Consider the following 18,521-nt stretch of genomic DNA (forward strand, 5'->3'; position numbering starts at 1 on the left):
TGACCCTGATAAGATGGGTCAAGTCAGGACATCTGTATTCCTGTGTGTGCCAGACATCACGCTGAGTGATCCTGGGTGACCAACAGACACATAACCTGTTAATAGACTGCTGGTAACTGCTGTAAGGAGGAGTATATTCACACCCATCTTGGCTCTCAGAATTATAAGATGGTTTTAAGTGGTAGTTACGAGATTTCTACCCTCGTAGTCTTTACAAGACATATCCAATTAACCTTTGTAAAATTAGGAGATTGTTTTATTTTGTTATGTAACCATTTGATAATTCAGTAGCACAGTAGTATATTTGGATTTCTTTATTGTGCTTTGGAAATGAAATTATGATGGAAATATTTGTCCACTAACTAGATGATTCTCCTCGTCTAATAAACACTCCTTATTGCTGGAGGGCTGGTAAACTGTCCGCTGGATTTCAGGCCTTTTGCTCTGTACATTTGTCTTAATAAGTTTAAAAGAAACAGAATGACATGACATTTGATAGGACTGTCCCCTTTATTAAGAGGTGAAGAATTTAGAACCCCCTCCCTCTTTTTTTTCTTAAATCAGATTTTCTAGGTTCTCACATAATACTGTTTAGACATCTCATGTTCCTTTGTTGAATTTGGAGTGTTTTCCATAATATGTTTTAAATGATACCTTTTTATATTATTAATTGAAACATTAAATATGTTTTACAACAGGCCAAATATATTTCTGATAAGCTGAAATGTCACACTGATAAAATGTCATTTTAACACTGTTTGTATAAATAAAATTTTAAGGAAAAATCTACATTTGTTATTTTGTAATAGCCTAGTCTATGTGTGAGTGTGAAATTTCACTCTGAAAATCATGTAACTGAGTGAGTTTAAACATCGTTAGTATCTAAACACTTCAGGTAATTTAATTAAATATATTATCAAAAGGATAATATTTCTCTAGTCAGGAATCCCTGATAAGCTTCCAGGTGACCTAGTGTTACTCAATGTTATATACTAAATACAGTCAGTGGAAAACGGCACCATTTACTTCAGAGGCCCTTTGATAAACAGTCCTAATGGTTATTTTGAAATGGAAAATCTGACTCTCTTTTCTTTAAAAATGAGAAAGGCATGGCTGTTTACCAAATTCTGTTTTCCCCATACCTCCATGGTTGTTATATTAGACTATCTGTTCGAGACAACCTGATGGGTGTTAATGGATAAAATAACTCAATTTACTAAGAACAGTCTATTTAAAATCATTGTTTAGGCATTCTGTAGCCCAAAATTTTAGTGTTGTTGAAACCACACTACAGATTTTTAGGAAATGTCATAACATTGCAGTTCATTTTAAGAAAATGATTTGGGTAAATCCCCTTTCTGGATTATTTGGCTTTCTGTTTATAGCAGTTTTCCTTTTTAAGTAGATATTATACCTATTTGGATCATTCATGGCTCCTCTTTTTTTGTTTGTCTTTTCCCTCCAACTTTGTAGATCATGAATCAGTTCAGTGGTGTTACGACAACTTCATTAACTACAGGTCCCTGATGTCTGCAGACAATGTACGCCAGCAGCTATCTCGAATTATGGACAGATTTAATTTGCCTCGTCGGAGTACTGACTTCACAAGCAGGGACTATTATATTAATATACGAAAAGCTTTGGTTACTGGGTATTTTATGCAGGTATGTGAGTAATAATAGGAATGCATAATTAAATGCTTACATAATATTGTTTATTTTCTGCAGTAGCTTTTTTAGTCTACTTAAATACAAAATGAGTTTTAAATATGTCTGTCAGAATTGATCTTAAATGTTACATGAGCTCTCTCCAATGAACTAAGAAATTTTATGTGACACTTTGGACAAGGAGCCCTGGTGGCACAGTGGTTAAGTGCTTGGCTGCTAACCAAAAGGTTAGCAGTTCAAACCGACCAGCCACTCCATGGGAGAAAGGTGTGGCAGTCTGCTTCCATAAAGGTTTACAGCCTTGGAAACCCTACCGGGCAGGTCTGCTTTGTCCTGTAAGGTTGCTATGAGTTGAAATCAACTCGGGGTTTTTTTTTTTTTTTAATATACTTCGGACACATCATCAGGAAAGACCAGTCACTAGGGCATCATGTTTATTAAAGCAGAGGGTCAGTGAAAACAAGGAAACCCTCAGTAAGCTAGATTCACACAAGAGCCACAACAACGGACTCAAACATTCCAGTGATCATGAAGATGGCGCAGGCCCAGGCAAGGTTTCCTTCTCTTATACACAAGGTCACCATGAATCAGAGCCGACTCACTAGCTGCTAACAATAATGAGTAGTAACAAATTAAAGCAGTCAGTGGTGAAGTCAGTAGTCCAGTTACGATGCAGGAATCGATTACTTTATTAATGGGGTCGGGGTCTTTGTTACATCAAACAAAAGGTATGGCCATTTTCAAGTAGGATATTTCTTGCAAAATGTGAATTTCAACTCTTTTAATACAGTAATTGTATTAAAAAGTTTTTCTGCATCTGGAGCTTAATTAGAAATAAACGATAATTACAGAATACAGAAAGTTAGGAGGCAGATTCTTTGGGTGGGTCCAGAAACATGGTTCACTACTCTCTTATCTAGAATCCAAGCATCCCAAAATTGAAATATTCCAATAACTGTACTTTCATGTACTGTTCTATAGAGTGACCAGGGGTATTTATAACAGACCCTCGGGCATTGCAAAAGCCAGAAATGTCAAGCAACCCCAAACCCATTGCTTTTGAGTCAGTTCCAGCTCATAGCAACCCTATAGCTCAGAGTACAGCTGCCCCATAGAGTTTTCAGGAGTGGCTGGTGGATTTGAACTGCGAACCTTTTGGCTAGCAGCCAGGCTCTTAACCGCTGCACTGCCAGGGCTCTGAGTTAAAGATGAAAAATACTTACGTAAAATATTTAGTTTAAATACACATTATATTGGAGGCTGTAAGAACTGAAGCAAAAATTGTCAGATAAGTGTAGTGAACAATTATTTTTACAGGGTTTAAAACAGGTTATCTTACAAAACTCGAGAATATTTTGTGTTGATAAAATTGTTGAAGACAGTTTGTTACTAAGGATGGATTGATTTTAATTGTCTCTTTCATCTCCTGCTCTTCTTATTCGTTCGTTTTCTCTTGATGATGTCTTTTAAGCAAGAGCTGGCCTTGTAAGGCCAGAGGAGCTTAATAGAAGGAATGTGAACCTAACTCAGTTTTAGAGTCAAAATCAAGGGGCTAGAGATGGGGAGTAGTTGGTGTCTTTATTTGAAATTCAGAGTAACAGTAAGAATGCTCACTGTGGCTCTTTTAGCCTAAGGTCTTAAGCTTCACTGAGTAAGGTATAAAAATTCTTTTTCCAGACTCAGCTATATTCCTAATACTTGTTTAGTATAGACTAGCTTCTTTGACCAGTGTTCTTAAATTTGGTTTCAGTTGTTGAAAAATGACAGACAAAGCCATATTCAAGCACTCTAGCTCCCTTATTTTCCCTTATGATTAAAATATCTGTTAGAAACAGGGCATGCAGTTACAGTACCTGGCACTTAGGAGGTGCTTAGTAAACATTTCTTGACTTGAGCTGATTTTCTGTTATTCACACATGTCCTTTATGTCCACAGAGTTTTAGAATTGGAAAGGGCACCTGCTTCACTGTTTAACTGAGCGTTAGATGAGTGCCACTACTCAAGGCATTTGGTTGTAGAGAGAGTAGAGAAGCCACATGTCCCTCCTCTTCCATACCGTTCTCTGTTGTAGGGTTTTTCAGTCTTTTTTTTTTCTCTCTCTCTATTTTTCTACCTTAGGCAGGAACCTTCTGGTAATTGTTCATCTACTCTACAGTTGGCACCTGGAAGTTTATAATGAGCTTGCTCTAGATAGTCCTAAGGCAGGAAGGCCCAGATAGTGATATTGGGCTGTTTGGGCCTATAAGGTCTCAACCACTCAACCCTGCCTGCTGTTGTACCGTGAAAGCAGCCATGGGCAAATAAACGGGTGTGTCTGTGTTCCAAGAGAACGTTACTTACGGATACTGAAATTTTAATTTCATAAGATTTCCAGGTGTCACACAATATTATTATTTTGTCCCCTCCCCACCTCCAGATCATTTAAAAATGTGTATAATCCCTTCTTGGCTCAGAAGCCTTACAAACACAGTCAGTGGGTTGGGTTTGGCCTGCAGGCTATAGCTTGCTGACCTCTGCTTTTATTAGGCAGATAAATAAGTAGAGCTATGGAATAAAAAGCAAAAAGGTGAGGCCTGCCTCTTTTTAATTATATAGGTAGCTTTTTACCACTGTTGTTTTGTAACTGGCATGTACTAGCTTCTATTATATTAATTTACTTGGTTTTGATTTCAGGTGGCACATTTAGAAAGAACAGGGCATTACCTAACTGTGAAAGACAACCAGGTGGTTCAGTTGCATCCCTCTACTGTTCTTGACCACAAGCCTGAATGGGTGCTTTATAATGAGTTTGTCCTTACAACAAAGAATTACATCCGGACATGTACAGATATCAAGCCAGAATGGTATGTACATGTTTTGTTCAAAGTTTTTGTTAGCATTTTGCTCTGAATGTAATCTGAATTACGTTGCAAGGAGACATGTCCTTCCATTCACTCATAGGGGGATTGGTTGGTTTTCTCCTCAATTAGGAGTCTATTCCAGTGTGTAGTTATGTGGAGTCCACCTGATGACCCGGTTGATCTCGTGCTGTGTTCCCTTTGCTAAGAAGACCATGGGATTGTTAGCATGGGTGTGGGCCAGATTTGGAGCAGAATAGAGAGTTGACTGGCACCAAAAGTTTCTTTGGTTGCAGAAGTCATTCTTTTTTATATTTTATTACCTGTTCCATTCACAATTAGTTTTCAACTATTTATCATTTCCTTGGTGGTGCACGGCACTTTTACTGGGTAGTGGTGCTTCAAGAGCATAAAAACTACATACAGCTTTCTTTTAGAAATTCAAATGAGTGTACCGTAGCGTATTGGCTTTTGCAGAACGTAATCAGAATTGATTGTTTTATTTCAAGCAAAATTACTTTGTTTTTCCGTTTTTTTTACCCAGAGTCAATTCTTTAACCTGTGAGGGGAAATGTCAGCCAAGAGTGGCGGGACTGAAAGCATGATGTTGCTTATTTTAGGTGGTGTCACTTGCTATGTATTGTGAGGCTTCTTTCCTACACTGATGTATGGCTTTTGACACTTAAATTGTGTAGGACATTACCATTTTATCTTTAATGCTTTGTTGAGAAGAAATTGTATGGCTAAGCATTATAAGATTTCAGTCAAGGGTAGTCTTTGGAATATAGAGTTACATTTATAGTTATTAAAACATTGAAAATGAGAAGATGGAATCATTTGAATACCAAGGTGTTTCTTGTATAGTACCTGTGTTATTACTGTAACCTTGGAGAGGCAGGTCAGAATAGTGTGCTAAAGTGAGAAAATCAACAGCCTTGTGTTACTATCTTTTTATTAATGTAAAGGGTTTTTAAGAGAATATATTTTGAGTTTTTTTTTTTTTTTTAAGTTACGAAGCTTCAGTGTCAAAATTTATAGCTTACTAAAATAAGATTTCTAACCGTTTGTAAGGATTAGACATTTGTGATTTTATCATTAATTTGAATTTGTATGTTTGCTTTTATCAGTATATTAATGAATAATGTCTATCCAGCTAGCAACCCCAGTAATTTAGTATTAACTTGGTAATTTTTCCCCTCTCCTGGACAGGTTGGTGAAAATTGCCCCTCAATATTATGACATGAGCAATTTCCCACAGTGTGAAGCAAAGAGACAGTTGGACCGCATCATTGCCAAACTTCAATCCAAGGAATATTCACAGTACTGAACTCAGTGCTTAGAACTGAAGTTATTCAGAGGACAGCTTTAAAAGATGAATGAACTCAAAAGTTCAAGTTGTGCTCTTCACGTTGGTTCAATAATGGCCTTTATTTGAAAGCTTTTTAATTTTTCTTTACAGTAAATATTCCATTCTGATTTCATAAATTAAACATTTATGCCTCCCTTTTGTGTTGACACTGTAGCTTATACTGGAAAAGTCGATCAATGTTTTGCAGTTTATTGAAAGTAGTTCTATATATAACAATGTTATATGCATTTCTTTAGAAATGGTTGAAAATGCTTCTAAAATGTGATTATCGACCATGGTATGCATGATCGTTGTAATTGTTGACATTCCTTTTAGAAGTTGTGAAATGTTACAACTTGTGCTTATGTAGACACAATCTTCTGTCTCAGTACAGAGGCACTGACTTCAATAAAGTCTATTTATACTAATTTTGGCCAAAGCATTTTGATATCTTTTTTCTAATCCTTAAGTACAGCTCCTTCTCTTCCTTTTTATTATTACTATGATTACATATTTAATGTGTCTCCAGAAGGACTACATCTTAAAGTAGTCATTAAAGCAGCGTTTTTAAGAGCATAGCTTAGTACTTTGTTAAGTTAATCAGAATGTGATGTCATGGGATAAAATATGTCCTTTTTTATTTGAAATTGGATCCCAAAAGACAGAGTAATGAAGAAAAGATATCTTTCTCCAAGTTCCTTTTAGAAGGCTGACCATTTCTTATCTCATTACCACATTTTGGCAGATCTTTTTATCGTGCCTAGGCAAACAGTCTAAGCGTTCTGGGTGCTGAAGCACATGTTGCTTTGTACTAAGTAGATAGGGGATGTTAGGGTATGACAGTGTAGATCTCAGTCGGTTTGCTAAAGTCTCAGTGTTGGATGTTTTATGCAATAAATATACAAAGTAATTAGTATAGTTTACCAGGCAGTAGACAAGTTAAAACCCGTTTATTAATCACAAATGGAGTGTTTGATGTGATGTATGCCTGTCTGAGTCTGTAATGCATCAGTTCTCAACTTACAGAAGGAATAATACTATATTTGATAATGCCTAGGCTCCTGTCTCCCCTACCCTCACCTGTAAATTAAAATTTATAGGTCTATGTTACTGGTAGTTGGGCAAACTAACTCTTCTCAGGCTACTAGGGTGCTGCTTAGTGTAGGCGGCTGTTACTAAGTGATAGGCAATGTGCTTTGGTGTGTGCCTCATTTTTCCAGGGAATAATTTACATGCTGGAATAATGTTTCAGGATACATTTAAATTGGATAGGAATCTATTCCACATTAAGTACTGGTGACATTTTCTACTAGAAATTTTTTAGGTTATGTTAAGAAAGTCTAGGCACTGGGTCAGACAGTTTTCACTAAAAAGGCAGCTCTTACCAGAGGAGTATGTTAAGTGTTAAAATTTATGCCACAGGTGTAGAATTTGTAAGTTGGTTGCATATCTTTATCATCTAACCATTTATCCAACTTTAAATAGATTTCGGTGTGATGTGATATTTCATCTTAAGCCTTTTTAAATCCGAGGCTAGCCTGTTAGGTTTTCTTTACAGAGAAACTGTTAAAGAGCTTCAGATATGTAGAGCCGTGTTTATATGTGGCCAAGTTTTTAGGAATGGTGAGTCCTGTTTCCATCTTGTAAGTGATGAGTGTGCATCGGGAATGATCAATTGGAATTACTGGAGCAGGCTGTTTTTTTCTCCCCTATCGCGATGCCTACCCTAGTGTCTCTGGCATTGCTAGGCTGACCGCTTCTCACCAATGCTGGGAGTTTCTTACGGTCAGCATTATTGGCAAAGGCAGCATGGCTTTTAAAGAGTTGACTTCTCCAACCCCTTTGTCTCACAGATTTGGAAATTGAATACCAGAGAGGTTACAATGTCCCTTGTTCACATAGGTCAACTATCAGGGAAGACCTTTTTGGTGTCGAACAAGAATATAAAATTTTGAAATTTCCCTCCGACCATAATATTTAGAAAATCTGCTTTGAAGATTTTCTGAAGAGAAAGCCTTCCTTCGCTCTCAGGATAGTTGAGCTGCTTTTTTATTGTGAATATGGGATAAGGAAAGCCATCAGCAAGTAGAACTGTTGACCCTGCAAAAGCTGAGGAGATGAACACAACTGAGAGGGAATGGGACGGGGTGCAACACGCTCTACAGTGAGCCCATTCAGCCAGAATCCAGAAGACCTGGGAGCGCTCTGCACTAAGCTTTTATACGGCGTATGATTTAGTCCTGGACTTTAGGTTTTTACGGTACCTGCAGACCCTTGGGATTCTCTCCTGAATAATTTTAATGACCATCCCCTCGGCTCAAATACTTTAAGGAAAAGTTTATTCCCTCTGAAGACAGCTTAATAGTCTTCAGAGGGAATGAATTATTAGAAGTGCTGAGCTAAAAGTCTTTCTTGGTAACTTTTACTGGCTCTAATTCTTCTTTCTAGAACATAGTTAAATAAGGCTGTTTCTTCTGTGTGATGACCATTTAGGTATTTGGAGTTAACTGTCCATCTTAGCTTCCCTTACTCTCCTTTAGACTGAGTAGCCTGTTTTCTTTGCCCCTCTGCCTTCTTCCTTGACATAGTTTTTAGATAGCCTACACATTCCTGGTTATCCTGTGCCAGGTTTTCTCTGGATTGCCGTCAGTACTGTGGTCTAAACGGGTTAGACTGCTTTGGAATTTGGATTTCCCAGGGGACCAGACATGCCATTGCCTGTGTTAATGCAACTTAAGTTTACAGTAACCTTTTCAGCAACCGTAGCTTGCTTTGGGCTCCTATTAATTTTACTGTAAATTTAAGGTACCTAATTATTACCTGAGAGTTTCAGATGTGGTCTAGGGCTGAAAAAAGGTTTTCAGACACAGTTTTCAATCAATGTTAAATCCAACAATAAAATTAACAGTTGTTTTGGTGGGTATTTATGTGAGCATTGATTTGAATTTTGCACTTTGTTTCTATCTTAGAGAAAGGGCTTTTTGGTTGTTTGTTGGTTAGTTTCTGGTCTCAAACATTTTTATTGATCTCCCCCCAAAAAACTTCTATGACCTGTGGGGTCTTCGGATAAAGTGGGCCCGTGGATAACGCTTGAACAAGTAGTTCACCTTGTCATCAACAAGACGTACTTTTTGAGAGTTCCTTCTTACAGTGACTATTGTAGGTTGGTTTTATTAATTACTTACGTTAGTACGGCACTGGCTAGAGTGTGGGCATGTTCATATTCCAGCTACTAGTAATTCTCTGACTTGGAATCTGGGTAATTATTCATTTCTAGGGTAGTTGGGCTTAGCCTACCAAAGGCAACCCCCTCTAGCCACATCTGTTATTAGTTATGTGCTAAGGTTGGCCCAAACCTGAGAGTTATCTTTGGCAAGGTTCTAATGATTTTTTTTTTATTAATATGTGGGCATATTTTATTGTTTGAAAAGATGCTTGTGTGTTCTTCATTTGTGATTAAATCGTACGTAAACTGTAGTGAATTGAACCTGATTGAGAACTCGTCACAAACATGAAAAAACTACATTTATAGACCTTGAATTTAAAAAAAAAAAAAAACTTCTCAATGAGCAGTTTTAACTTGTGAGTGGATTCCTTCATAGAAGTTCTGTAGAAATTGCGTAGTGACTCTGAGCATTGTTCATTTTATTAAGCCTCAACCCAGAAGGCATTGTGAGAGGCAACGAAGATAGACGGATAAACCGGAACTTTTCCTCAAATTACGGTCTGGTTGGGGGTTTAAAAATATATGCAAGTCTGTAGAATGAAGTACGGTCTTGTGCATGAGGTAAGAAAGACACAAAGAATTAGAAAGGGCTAGTTAGTTAGGCGGGTGTTGAAAACTCACATTTTTGTAGCTAACAGCAAAGTGATGGAAATAAGCAGCCAGGTAATCTAAATGGTTGAGTGTGAGACGTTGGAAGTGGTGAGGGCTATGCTAAGCTCCCGTCCCTGGCTCTGGCCAGTTGTTGCCGTGCCAAAATGCACGATGGTATTTCAAACAAAGTTGGAAATTAAAATTTGTATGGGAGATCTCCCTTCTAGAAATTTCAGATTTCTTTAAAAAACTCTTTAAGCTGGATTTTGGGCAACCATTTGCAACTTCTGTTTTAAGTAATCAGGGGAAACTTAGTGGAGGAGGTAGTAATTTGATTGGACTGCAAACAATTATTAAAATTTCCACAGTCTTCGAGGATTAACAGCGTTTCAGTCCAAAAGCTAAGGTCCAGAGACAGTTTTTTAAATTTCTCTTTATTGAGGTATACTTTACATCCAATAAAATTCTCCCCTTTTTAGGTCTACATTTCGGTCAGGTATGGCAAATGTATAGTTACATAATCACCACTGTCAATATATGATATATTCATCAGCCCAAAAAGTTCCTTCCTGCACCTTTGCAGTGAATCCCCTTCCCCCACCCCCAGCGCTTGACAACCACTAAACTTCCTGTTCTTTTAATTTTGCCTTTTCCAGAAGGTCATAAATGAAATTGTACTGTGTGTAGTGTTCTTTGTCTGCCTTTTAGTTCTTAATGCATTTACCCGTTGCTAGTTTTTTAGAAGGTTGGGTTATTTTGGCTAGTACGGATAAAGCTGCTTGCATAGAGGTCTTTGTGTGGATAGGCTTTTCTTTCTCTTGGGTAGATACCTAGGAATGTGATTGCTGAGTTCTGCGGTAAGTGCATGTTTCTAAGAAACGGCCGTTTTCCAGAGTGGCTGTTACCGTTTTGTCACGCCACTAGTGATGTGTAAGAGTTTCACTTGGTGCACATCCTTGCCAGCACTGTATTTTTGTTCTAAATTTTAGCCATTTTATTAGGTGTGTGGTTCCTCATTGTGGCTTCAGTTTGCATTTCACTAGTAACTAATCATGTTGAGCATTGTTTCATGTGCGAATTTGCTGTTTGTAACCCTTTGGTGAAGTGACTGGTGTATCTTGGCCATTTTTATAATTAGTTCTCTTGTTGCATTTAATCTGTGTATTCTGCATCAGAACCCTTTACGAGATAGGCGTTCTGCAAATATTTTTCCAGTCTATTGGCTTGTCCTCCCATTTTTCTTCAGAGTGCCTTTTGAAGAGCAGAACTTTTAAATTTTGATGAAGTTTGATGTATCCATTTTTTTCTTAATGGTTTGTGCTTTTTGTGTTCAGTGATGGCTTTGATGGTCTGTTTTAAGAGGGCAGCAAGGAGTCCGGTTTGGCTGGATCGTGATCTCTGTACTGTAGGGTGAAGACAAATGAGGCTATGAAGTTAGGTAGGGATTGCGTTTGTAAGGGCATTGAAGGCCAGGTTAAGAGTGAATCAGAGTTCAAAATAGAGGGTAGATTGCAGAAAGAAGGAACACTGAAGCCACTTGGAGAAATACAATAACCCAGGTAACAAGATAGAACAGATCAAGTGAAAGGGAAGAAATGGGGTAGCAATGTAATTGATATATCTTCTAACTGGTTGGAAGGCAGAGAAATTATCCAAGGTAACCAGTATAGCACGTAAGTGAATGGATGGCTTGGTTACCAATCGTGAATCTAGGCTGCAGGTAAATTTATTAAGATCCTGGTTGTCACCCAGAGATAAAAATGGTGACCAAGTACAAATATATAACCTTTAATTAGGGAATTGGAAGAGTGAAGGAGAAACCAAGAATAAAACAATTTAGATAGTGCAGTTTCAGGCTGCAGAGGTATGGTGGATGAGAATTGTGAATCTAGGCCATTAGGGTTGGCTGTTTGGTCTTTACCCATCTTATGTAGGTTTACGGTAGAGGCTGCCAGTAGGTTGCCAAAGGGCCAGATGGAGCCTGCCTGCGTTTTATGTGACCCTCACAGTGTTTAAAACCAATTAGAGCCAGCAGTTTAAAAGGAGAGATTTCCACGTAAAATTTTCAAAATATTTGTAGCTTGGCAAAGGCAGGCCTACCCAAAGTTTAGCATGGCACACCATAATCAGCCATATTGGAGAGTGGAAAAGTGGTTTTGAAGTGGAAAAGCTTGGAGGGGCCACATTAAAATAAGTTGCATGGCTAGGAGTGAAACCAAGAGGAGGGATACTTTTTTAAACATAAGGGGCTACCTGAACATATATTGAGGCAAAACTTGGACCAGTGCCTTAGGAGGTACTGGAGTTGAGACTAAACTGGAGAAAGGTTGAAGCTAAATGTGGTAATGTTAGCCTTGGAAATAAGGAGAAAGCTTCTTAAGGAGAGGGTGAATATAGATGGTGAGGGTTAAGGGAACCTCCAGTCAAATGACTTATAAGAACTGACCATTAAGGCAGAGCAAAATAGAACTTTGTACTTTGAGCTTAATACATTCAGTGTGTTTAGATTTAGATGGCTACTCTACCCATAAACTTACCTAGTTATCAGTGGATTTTCCTTACGCCTTGTCCTGTGCTTTTTGGTTATTGCCAGTGGTGAGCACATTCTACATTGTATGTGATGTCTTTGCTTGAGAGGTGTCCTCATTTCAGCTCATAGATTTGTTATTCTTGTAAAGAATTGTTAGGTAGTTGAAAGTAGAAATTTTGACTTGGCTAAACCTGAGGCATATTACCAATTTTAGGGACTTACATAAAACCATTAGTGAATGGAAATTTAACAATTAACAGAGGTGTGCTTTATTTTAAATGATGTAAATAACTGCTTAGATAAAATGCTGGGGGATATTTCAGCTCTGTGGCACTAGCACTCTAATACCTTAGCAGAGAATTCAGTGCACAGGGAGAATTCACCAGTGTTTATGTTCTGAAGAAACATTTTAACTTACAAGGAATGAAAAATGAATTTCATCTCTGAATTGTGATAGTCTATGAGATAAGAATATTTGCTTTTTAATGTACAGTCTCAGTTCTGTTTAGTGTAAAAGAACATACTGAAGATTGTATGTTACACTAAATTCTTAAGGTATTGTATTTGGCTGTTTTGTTCCAAGATTATGAGTTATTTTGTAATGTGAAATACAGTTTACAATTCATTTTGTTTTACTTTTTTACATTTAAGAGGGGCTGGACCGATGACTTCTAAGGTTTTTTTTTAACCTTTAAAAGCCCGAGTGTAGGGAGACAGTGGTGCTTCAGTGGTAGGTTTCTGTCTTTCCATGCAGGAAATCCGGGTTCAGTTCCTGGCCAGTACGCCTCCTGTTCAGCCACCACCTACCCATCAGTGGAGGCTTGTGTGTTGCTATAATGCTGAACAGGTTTCAGTGGAGATTCCAGACTAAGATGGACTAGGAAGAAAGGCCTGGCAATATTGAAAACCCTGTGGACCACAACGGTCTGATCCGTAGCCAATCATGGGGATGGCATGGGATCAGGCAGTGTATTTTCCATTTTGCATGATGAGGTTGCCGTGAGTTGGGGCAACTCGACGGCAGCTAACAGAAGAATACTTTCCTTGCCTCTTCGGAGACATTTAATTATAGGGTTTGTACAAAAAGTGCTGACTGCTTTGGAGATGTCTTAAAGTTAGTGTCAGGACCTGCTGATCTCATTTTGATAGTTATTTTGTTTGTCAGGAAAAATATTTCAAGTCCATATTTCTCACATAATGTTTTACTACTGTAGAGAAATGTAATAGTATGTATCATTTGGTCTAGAGAACTTTTAAATGGTACAGATAGCTCTTGAACAGTAAGGTAGACTGACAGCAGTAGAAGAAATGATCAGCATGGTGGAGGAAAAGAGAAAGCAGCCTGTAACAGCAGCTTTTATTATAAAAAGGAGCCCTGGTAGTGTGATGGTCAAATGCTGGGCTGCTGACCCAAAGGTTGGCAGTTAGAACCACCCAACGGCTTTGTGGGAGGAAAAACCTCCCATAACCTTGACTCAGTAGAAAAGCCTATGGGGGCGTTCTACTATGTCAACGTTGGATGGTTATGAATTGAAATCAACTTGATTACACCCAGCAACATAATTTTATAGGAGCTCTTCAAGTCCTTGATCAGAGCTGACCCTTAGAAGCCTACCAGTAGGTTACACTATTTCTATTTTTAGATGAGCTGAGGCAGGGTCATAGGGCCCTTCAGCAGCGCTGGCATTCCTCACTCTGCACAGCTAAGAAGAGTGCCTTCAACTACCTGAGGGCTTTTTCCCTGAGCTGGGTACTGGGGCATCTTGGATAGGTAAGTCTGGCTGGAGGCCTTGACTGGTTGCATGGTTCTAAGATGGCAGTGCCCCTAAGTTTATAAAAGTGTCCACGTTCTGTACTAGGCACCTGTATGAGCAGGGTGGGTCTAGTCATTTTCCATTCTGGTTTAATGTTCTTAAGAAAATGGACTCAAAAGGGGACTTCCTGTATTCCCTGGTCCTCCTCTTCCTCAGGTGGTACTACAAGGATCTGATGAGTTTTGTTTTTTTTTTTAATTGATGGCTTACTTCTAGTATAAGTTTTCAATACAATCATTTCTTGATTGTATTTTTAGAATGGAGCAGTGATACAGCTAGTCTGAAGTAAATGATAATCCAAAAGTCACTTGTTCAGCTTGGGGGTTAGAACTATTTCCAAAGTGAATATATGTGCCTTCTCTCCTGCCTGTTAACACTAAACTGCTTTTCTCTGTGACTTGGAGCCATTGTGGTAATCGGTTATTTTTTCCAGCTCTGTGCTTGGCAGGGAGTTGGAATATTTAAGGCCATTTTCCTGTATGAGTCTGAGTTTCTCAAGGGCTGGAGCCACGTCTCATATAACTATTCTTCGTACTTAGCAGTAGGCCTAGTACGCAGTAATGTTTAAGCAAGTGTATTTTAAATACAACCACTGTGGTTTTCCTGTTTGTTTGTTTTTTTTTATAGTATTGTTCCCTTCTTTACTGCTGGTGACTTCTTGGCTTCTAAGACATTGTGTTCTTTTTTTTTTTTACTTACTAGGCTGGAAACTAGATTGTCCAAGTGTATGTAATTGAGTGGGGTAGAAAGATGATATAACGAGTAGCGCATGAACTTTGTAAACAGACTGACCCAGGTTAAAATCCTAGCTCTGCCTTTAGCGGTGCAATTGTGGGTGTGTGACTTAACAGTAACCTGCTTTCTCATCTCTAAAGAGGGGATCGATTATAGTATTTTGCCAAAGTGGTGGGGAAATGAAATAATATACGGCAAACGCCTGGTCTGGTGGAGGCCCCTAAGTGGCAACATCTGCTATTCCACTGTTAGAAATATGATCAAAGAGGTAGCATGTGAGGTGTAAGAGGAATGTCCCAGTCTTTACATGGACTTTGAAACATTTATTGTGACCTCCTTCTAGAGTTATTGCCTGGAAAGGGATCCCCCATGTAAATTTTGATATCACTGTGAATAGGACTAGCAGATTTAACTAACCTGAATGCTTGCCTTCCCTGAGTATATGTCAGGTGATGCTTGCTGGGAAGTGTCCAGAAACACTGAATCGTGTTGAGAGGAATCACAAGCTTTTCATAGCTAATCCACATTCTATTTACATTTATGAATTGACTATTGGTATCTGTGGCAATCTGTTGTTGTTGTTAGGTGCCATCAAATATGTTCCAATTCATAGTGACCCTATGTACTACAGAATGAAACACTGTCCAGTTCAGCGCCGTGCTTGTAGTCGTTGTGCTTGAGCCCATTGTTGCAGCCACTGTGTCAATCCATCTCGTTGAGGGTCCTCCTCTTTTCCGCTGACCCTCTACTTTACCAAGCATGGTGTCCTTCTCCAGGGACTGATCCCTCCTGACAATATATGCAAAGTATGTAAGATGTAGTCTCGCCATCCTTGCTTCTAAGGAGCATTCTGGTTGTACGTCTCCCAAAAGAGATTTGTTCATTCTTTTAGCAGTCCATGGTATATTCAATATTCTTTGCCAACACCACAGTTCAAAGGTATCAGTTCTTCTTCGGTCTTCCTTACTTATTGTCCGGCTTTTGCATGCATAGGAGGCAATTGAAAACACCATGGCTTGGGTCAGGCACACCTTAGTCTTCAAAGTGACATCTTTGCTTTTCAACACTTTAAAGAGGTCTTTCGTAGCAGATTTGCCCAACACAATGCATTGATTTCTTGACTGCTGCTTCTACGGTGTTGATTGTGAATCCAAGTAAAACAAAATCCTTGACCACTTCAATCTTTTCTCCACTTATCATGATGTTGCCTGTTTGTCCAGTTGTGAGGATTTTTGTTTTCTTTATGTGGAGGTGTAATCCATACTGAAGGCTGTGGTCTGTGATCTTCATCAGTAAGTGCTTCAAGTCCTCTTCACTTTCAGCAAGCAAAGTTGTGTCATCTGCGTATCGCAGGTTGTTAATGAGTCTTCCTCCAATCCTGATGCCCCTTTCTTCTTCGTGTAGTCCAGCTTCTTGGATTATTTGCTCAGCATATAGATTGAATAGGTGTGGTGAGAGGATACAGCTGAAATCTGTCCACCATGGGTGACCCTGCTGGTGTCTGAATACCAGTGGCATAGCTTCCAGCATCACAGCAACACACAAGCCCCCACAGTACAACAAACTGACAGATACATGGGGAGTGACTAAGGGTCCAGTTTCTAGGGAAAGGCCTTTTTCATTTTGACCTTTCTTTAGTCTCATGAGGAGGTTTGGGCACAGCTAGGAGTCGCTGGATGATGCAGATGGTTAAGCTTTCAACTATTAGCTGGAAAGGTTGGCAGTTTGAGCCCACCCAGAGGTGCTTAGGAAGAAAAGCCTGGCTATCAGCTTCCAAAAGGACACAGCCTGGAGAAACCGTATGCAGCATTTCTGTGTACACACAGGGTCGCCATGAGTCAGAATTGAGTCGATGGCAACTACTGTATTTTTACGCAAATAACACACGCCTTCTACGTTTGTTTGCCAACTGCTACCTCTGTGAGGTATTTTCATAAGCATGCTATGCTTAATTTTTTTTTTTTTTTTTTTGCGGTAGTATGTTTAAAAAACAATTGGCATAGCAGCTTTTATGAAAATACCTCATGGAGGAGAGAACAGTTGGCAAACAAATGTAGCAGGTGCGCGTTATTTGAGTAAAATAGGGTAACATTGCTATATTTCATATTAAGAAATACTGATTTTTTTTTTAATAGGTATGAGATCTGGGGAACTTTTTTTAACTCATTTTCATTGTAAAAAGGAATATTATATGTCTTTTGCCAAATTTTAGTAAGTATAAACAGTATGTCTTAGTTTCATATTTACTGTTAGAATTATATCTGCATAATACAGAGACCTACTAGTAGTGATTTAAGAGTTGTCCACTCAGGAATCCACGGTCATTGGGCTCCACTCGGACCATCTAGGCCTATTAGATTGATTTTTGTGCTTAGCGTTTAAAATAAAGTTTTGTTCTTTATTAGAAAATCAAAAACTTAGAAAAACAGATAAGTGGCAGTTCATCACTTTTTTCTTCCTTTTATTTCCAAGTCATTATCTAGTTTCTGAATATGGCATTGCAGTCCTGATTTTTTTACTGTTCTGCACTAAAGCATTTGAGATAAGCCCTTAGTGTTGAGGAATTCCTGAATCCTAGTGCCGGAGGGTTAAAAGAAATAAAATGACAGGCTATGAAATAGTGTTGTCATAACTTATCAGTGGCTAGTAAATAGGGTAGTTGCCTTCTGACACCATTTTGAGTGAAGGCGGTTTAATTGCGTTGCCTCTGTTTAGATAAGAGTTTGGAAGCCACAGTCAAATGGGTGAAAGTATTTCCATTCTATAAGATTTGATTCCTTAAGTGATTTTTTTTTTCTAAGTTCCACTTTATATCAGAAGTTATTTGGAAAATGTCTTTCACTGTATGTGTACATGCAGAAATATCACCTACAATTGTATGTAAATTCAGTGACAAAAAAATAAAAGGAAATTGGAAACAATTGACAGTTGGTGACCAAATTCCACCCCCCGAAAAGAACCTGTTAAAACAATTAACAATTCTGATTTTGTAATTTTTTTAGTTGTGTTATTTCTTCTTGAAGAGGACCCCTCCCCTTTTGAGTGAAAATTCTAGTTTCTGGGTATATGACATTCATGCTTCCAGCCCCCTTGTTTGCTGCAGCATAAACAATAAACACTGAAACCACTAAGCATTTACCAGGATCCTCATGGAGGCAGGTTCAGCTCTTTGAGCTAATTTTTGCATGCTTTGTCAATTCAGATTTTCTAGTAGGTTGGAAATCCACTTTCATTTGCCGTGGTGATGGCTTTTATCCTCTGATGATTCAATCTTTTCAATTTTTGAAAGAGAGGCATTTTAACCTTAGCCGTCATGTAGCACTTTAAAATTCAAAACAAGAATTTGGCTCTTTGACTCTTAAAATGATACTGTGTGTTTTCTTTATGTGGAATGGGAGGGCCAAATGGGTGGTTAGTTTCTGTTGCAATTGGAGTATCTGTCATAAAATCAGAGAAAGTGCTGGAAGGGACCTTAGAAGTCATTGATTTCAATCCCTCATTTTCAAAGGAAACCAGGGCCCAGAGATAAACAAGTTTTGTTCAAGGTCATTCAGTTTATTTTGTCTCATTCCAAGGGAAGACTTTCACCCTGTACACCGTATACCTGGTGGCTTTTATAATCCCACTTGATTTTCTCCTTTCCCCAAATAACTGTTTCTGAACTATGCCAGTGGCATTAAGGGAATGAGGATATAAAACATGGATGATGGCTATCAAAAGAACATTCTTTTAAAGTGTCGCTATGAGTCAAAATCGACTCGATGACAACGGGT

At 38.5% G+C, this 18,521-nt stretch overlaps 1 protein-coding gene across 2 annotated transcripts in view; it reads left to right on the plus strand.

Moving 5' to 3' along the window:
- DHX15 (DEAH-box helicase 15) overlaps positions 1-16,648 on the plus strand; it is a 59,558-nt gene extending 42,910 nt beyond the window's left edge. The window contains exons 11-13 of one of the 2 annotated variants that reach the window (XM_064286008.1): positions 1,474-1,664; positions 4,341-4,510; positions 5,714-16,648. In XM_064286008.1, coding sequence (XP_064142078.1) covers positions 1,474-1,664; positions 4,341-4,510; positions 5,714-5,831 — 479 coding nt within the window. In that variant the 3' untranslated portion in view covers positions 5,832-16,648. The remainder of the gene's footprint in view (positions 1-1,473; positions 1,665-4,340; positions 4,511-5,713) is intronic. The other variant, XM_003411291.4, reaches the window with a different exon arrangement.
- The last annotated feature ends 1,873 nt before the right edge of the window (positions 16,649-18,521 follow it).

The sequence above is a fragment of the Loxodonta africana genome, chromosome 5 (assembly GCF_030014295.1).
Source record: "Loxodonta africana isolate mLoxAfr1 chromosome 5, mLoxAfr1.hap2, whole genome shotgun sequence".
In the NCBI taxonomy this organism is placed as follows: domain Eukaryota; kingdom Metazoa; phylum Chordata; class Mammalia; order Proboscidea; family Elephantidae; genus Loxodonta; species Loxodonta africana.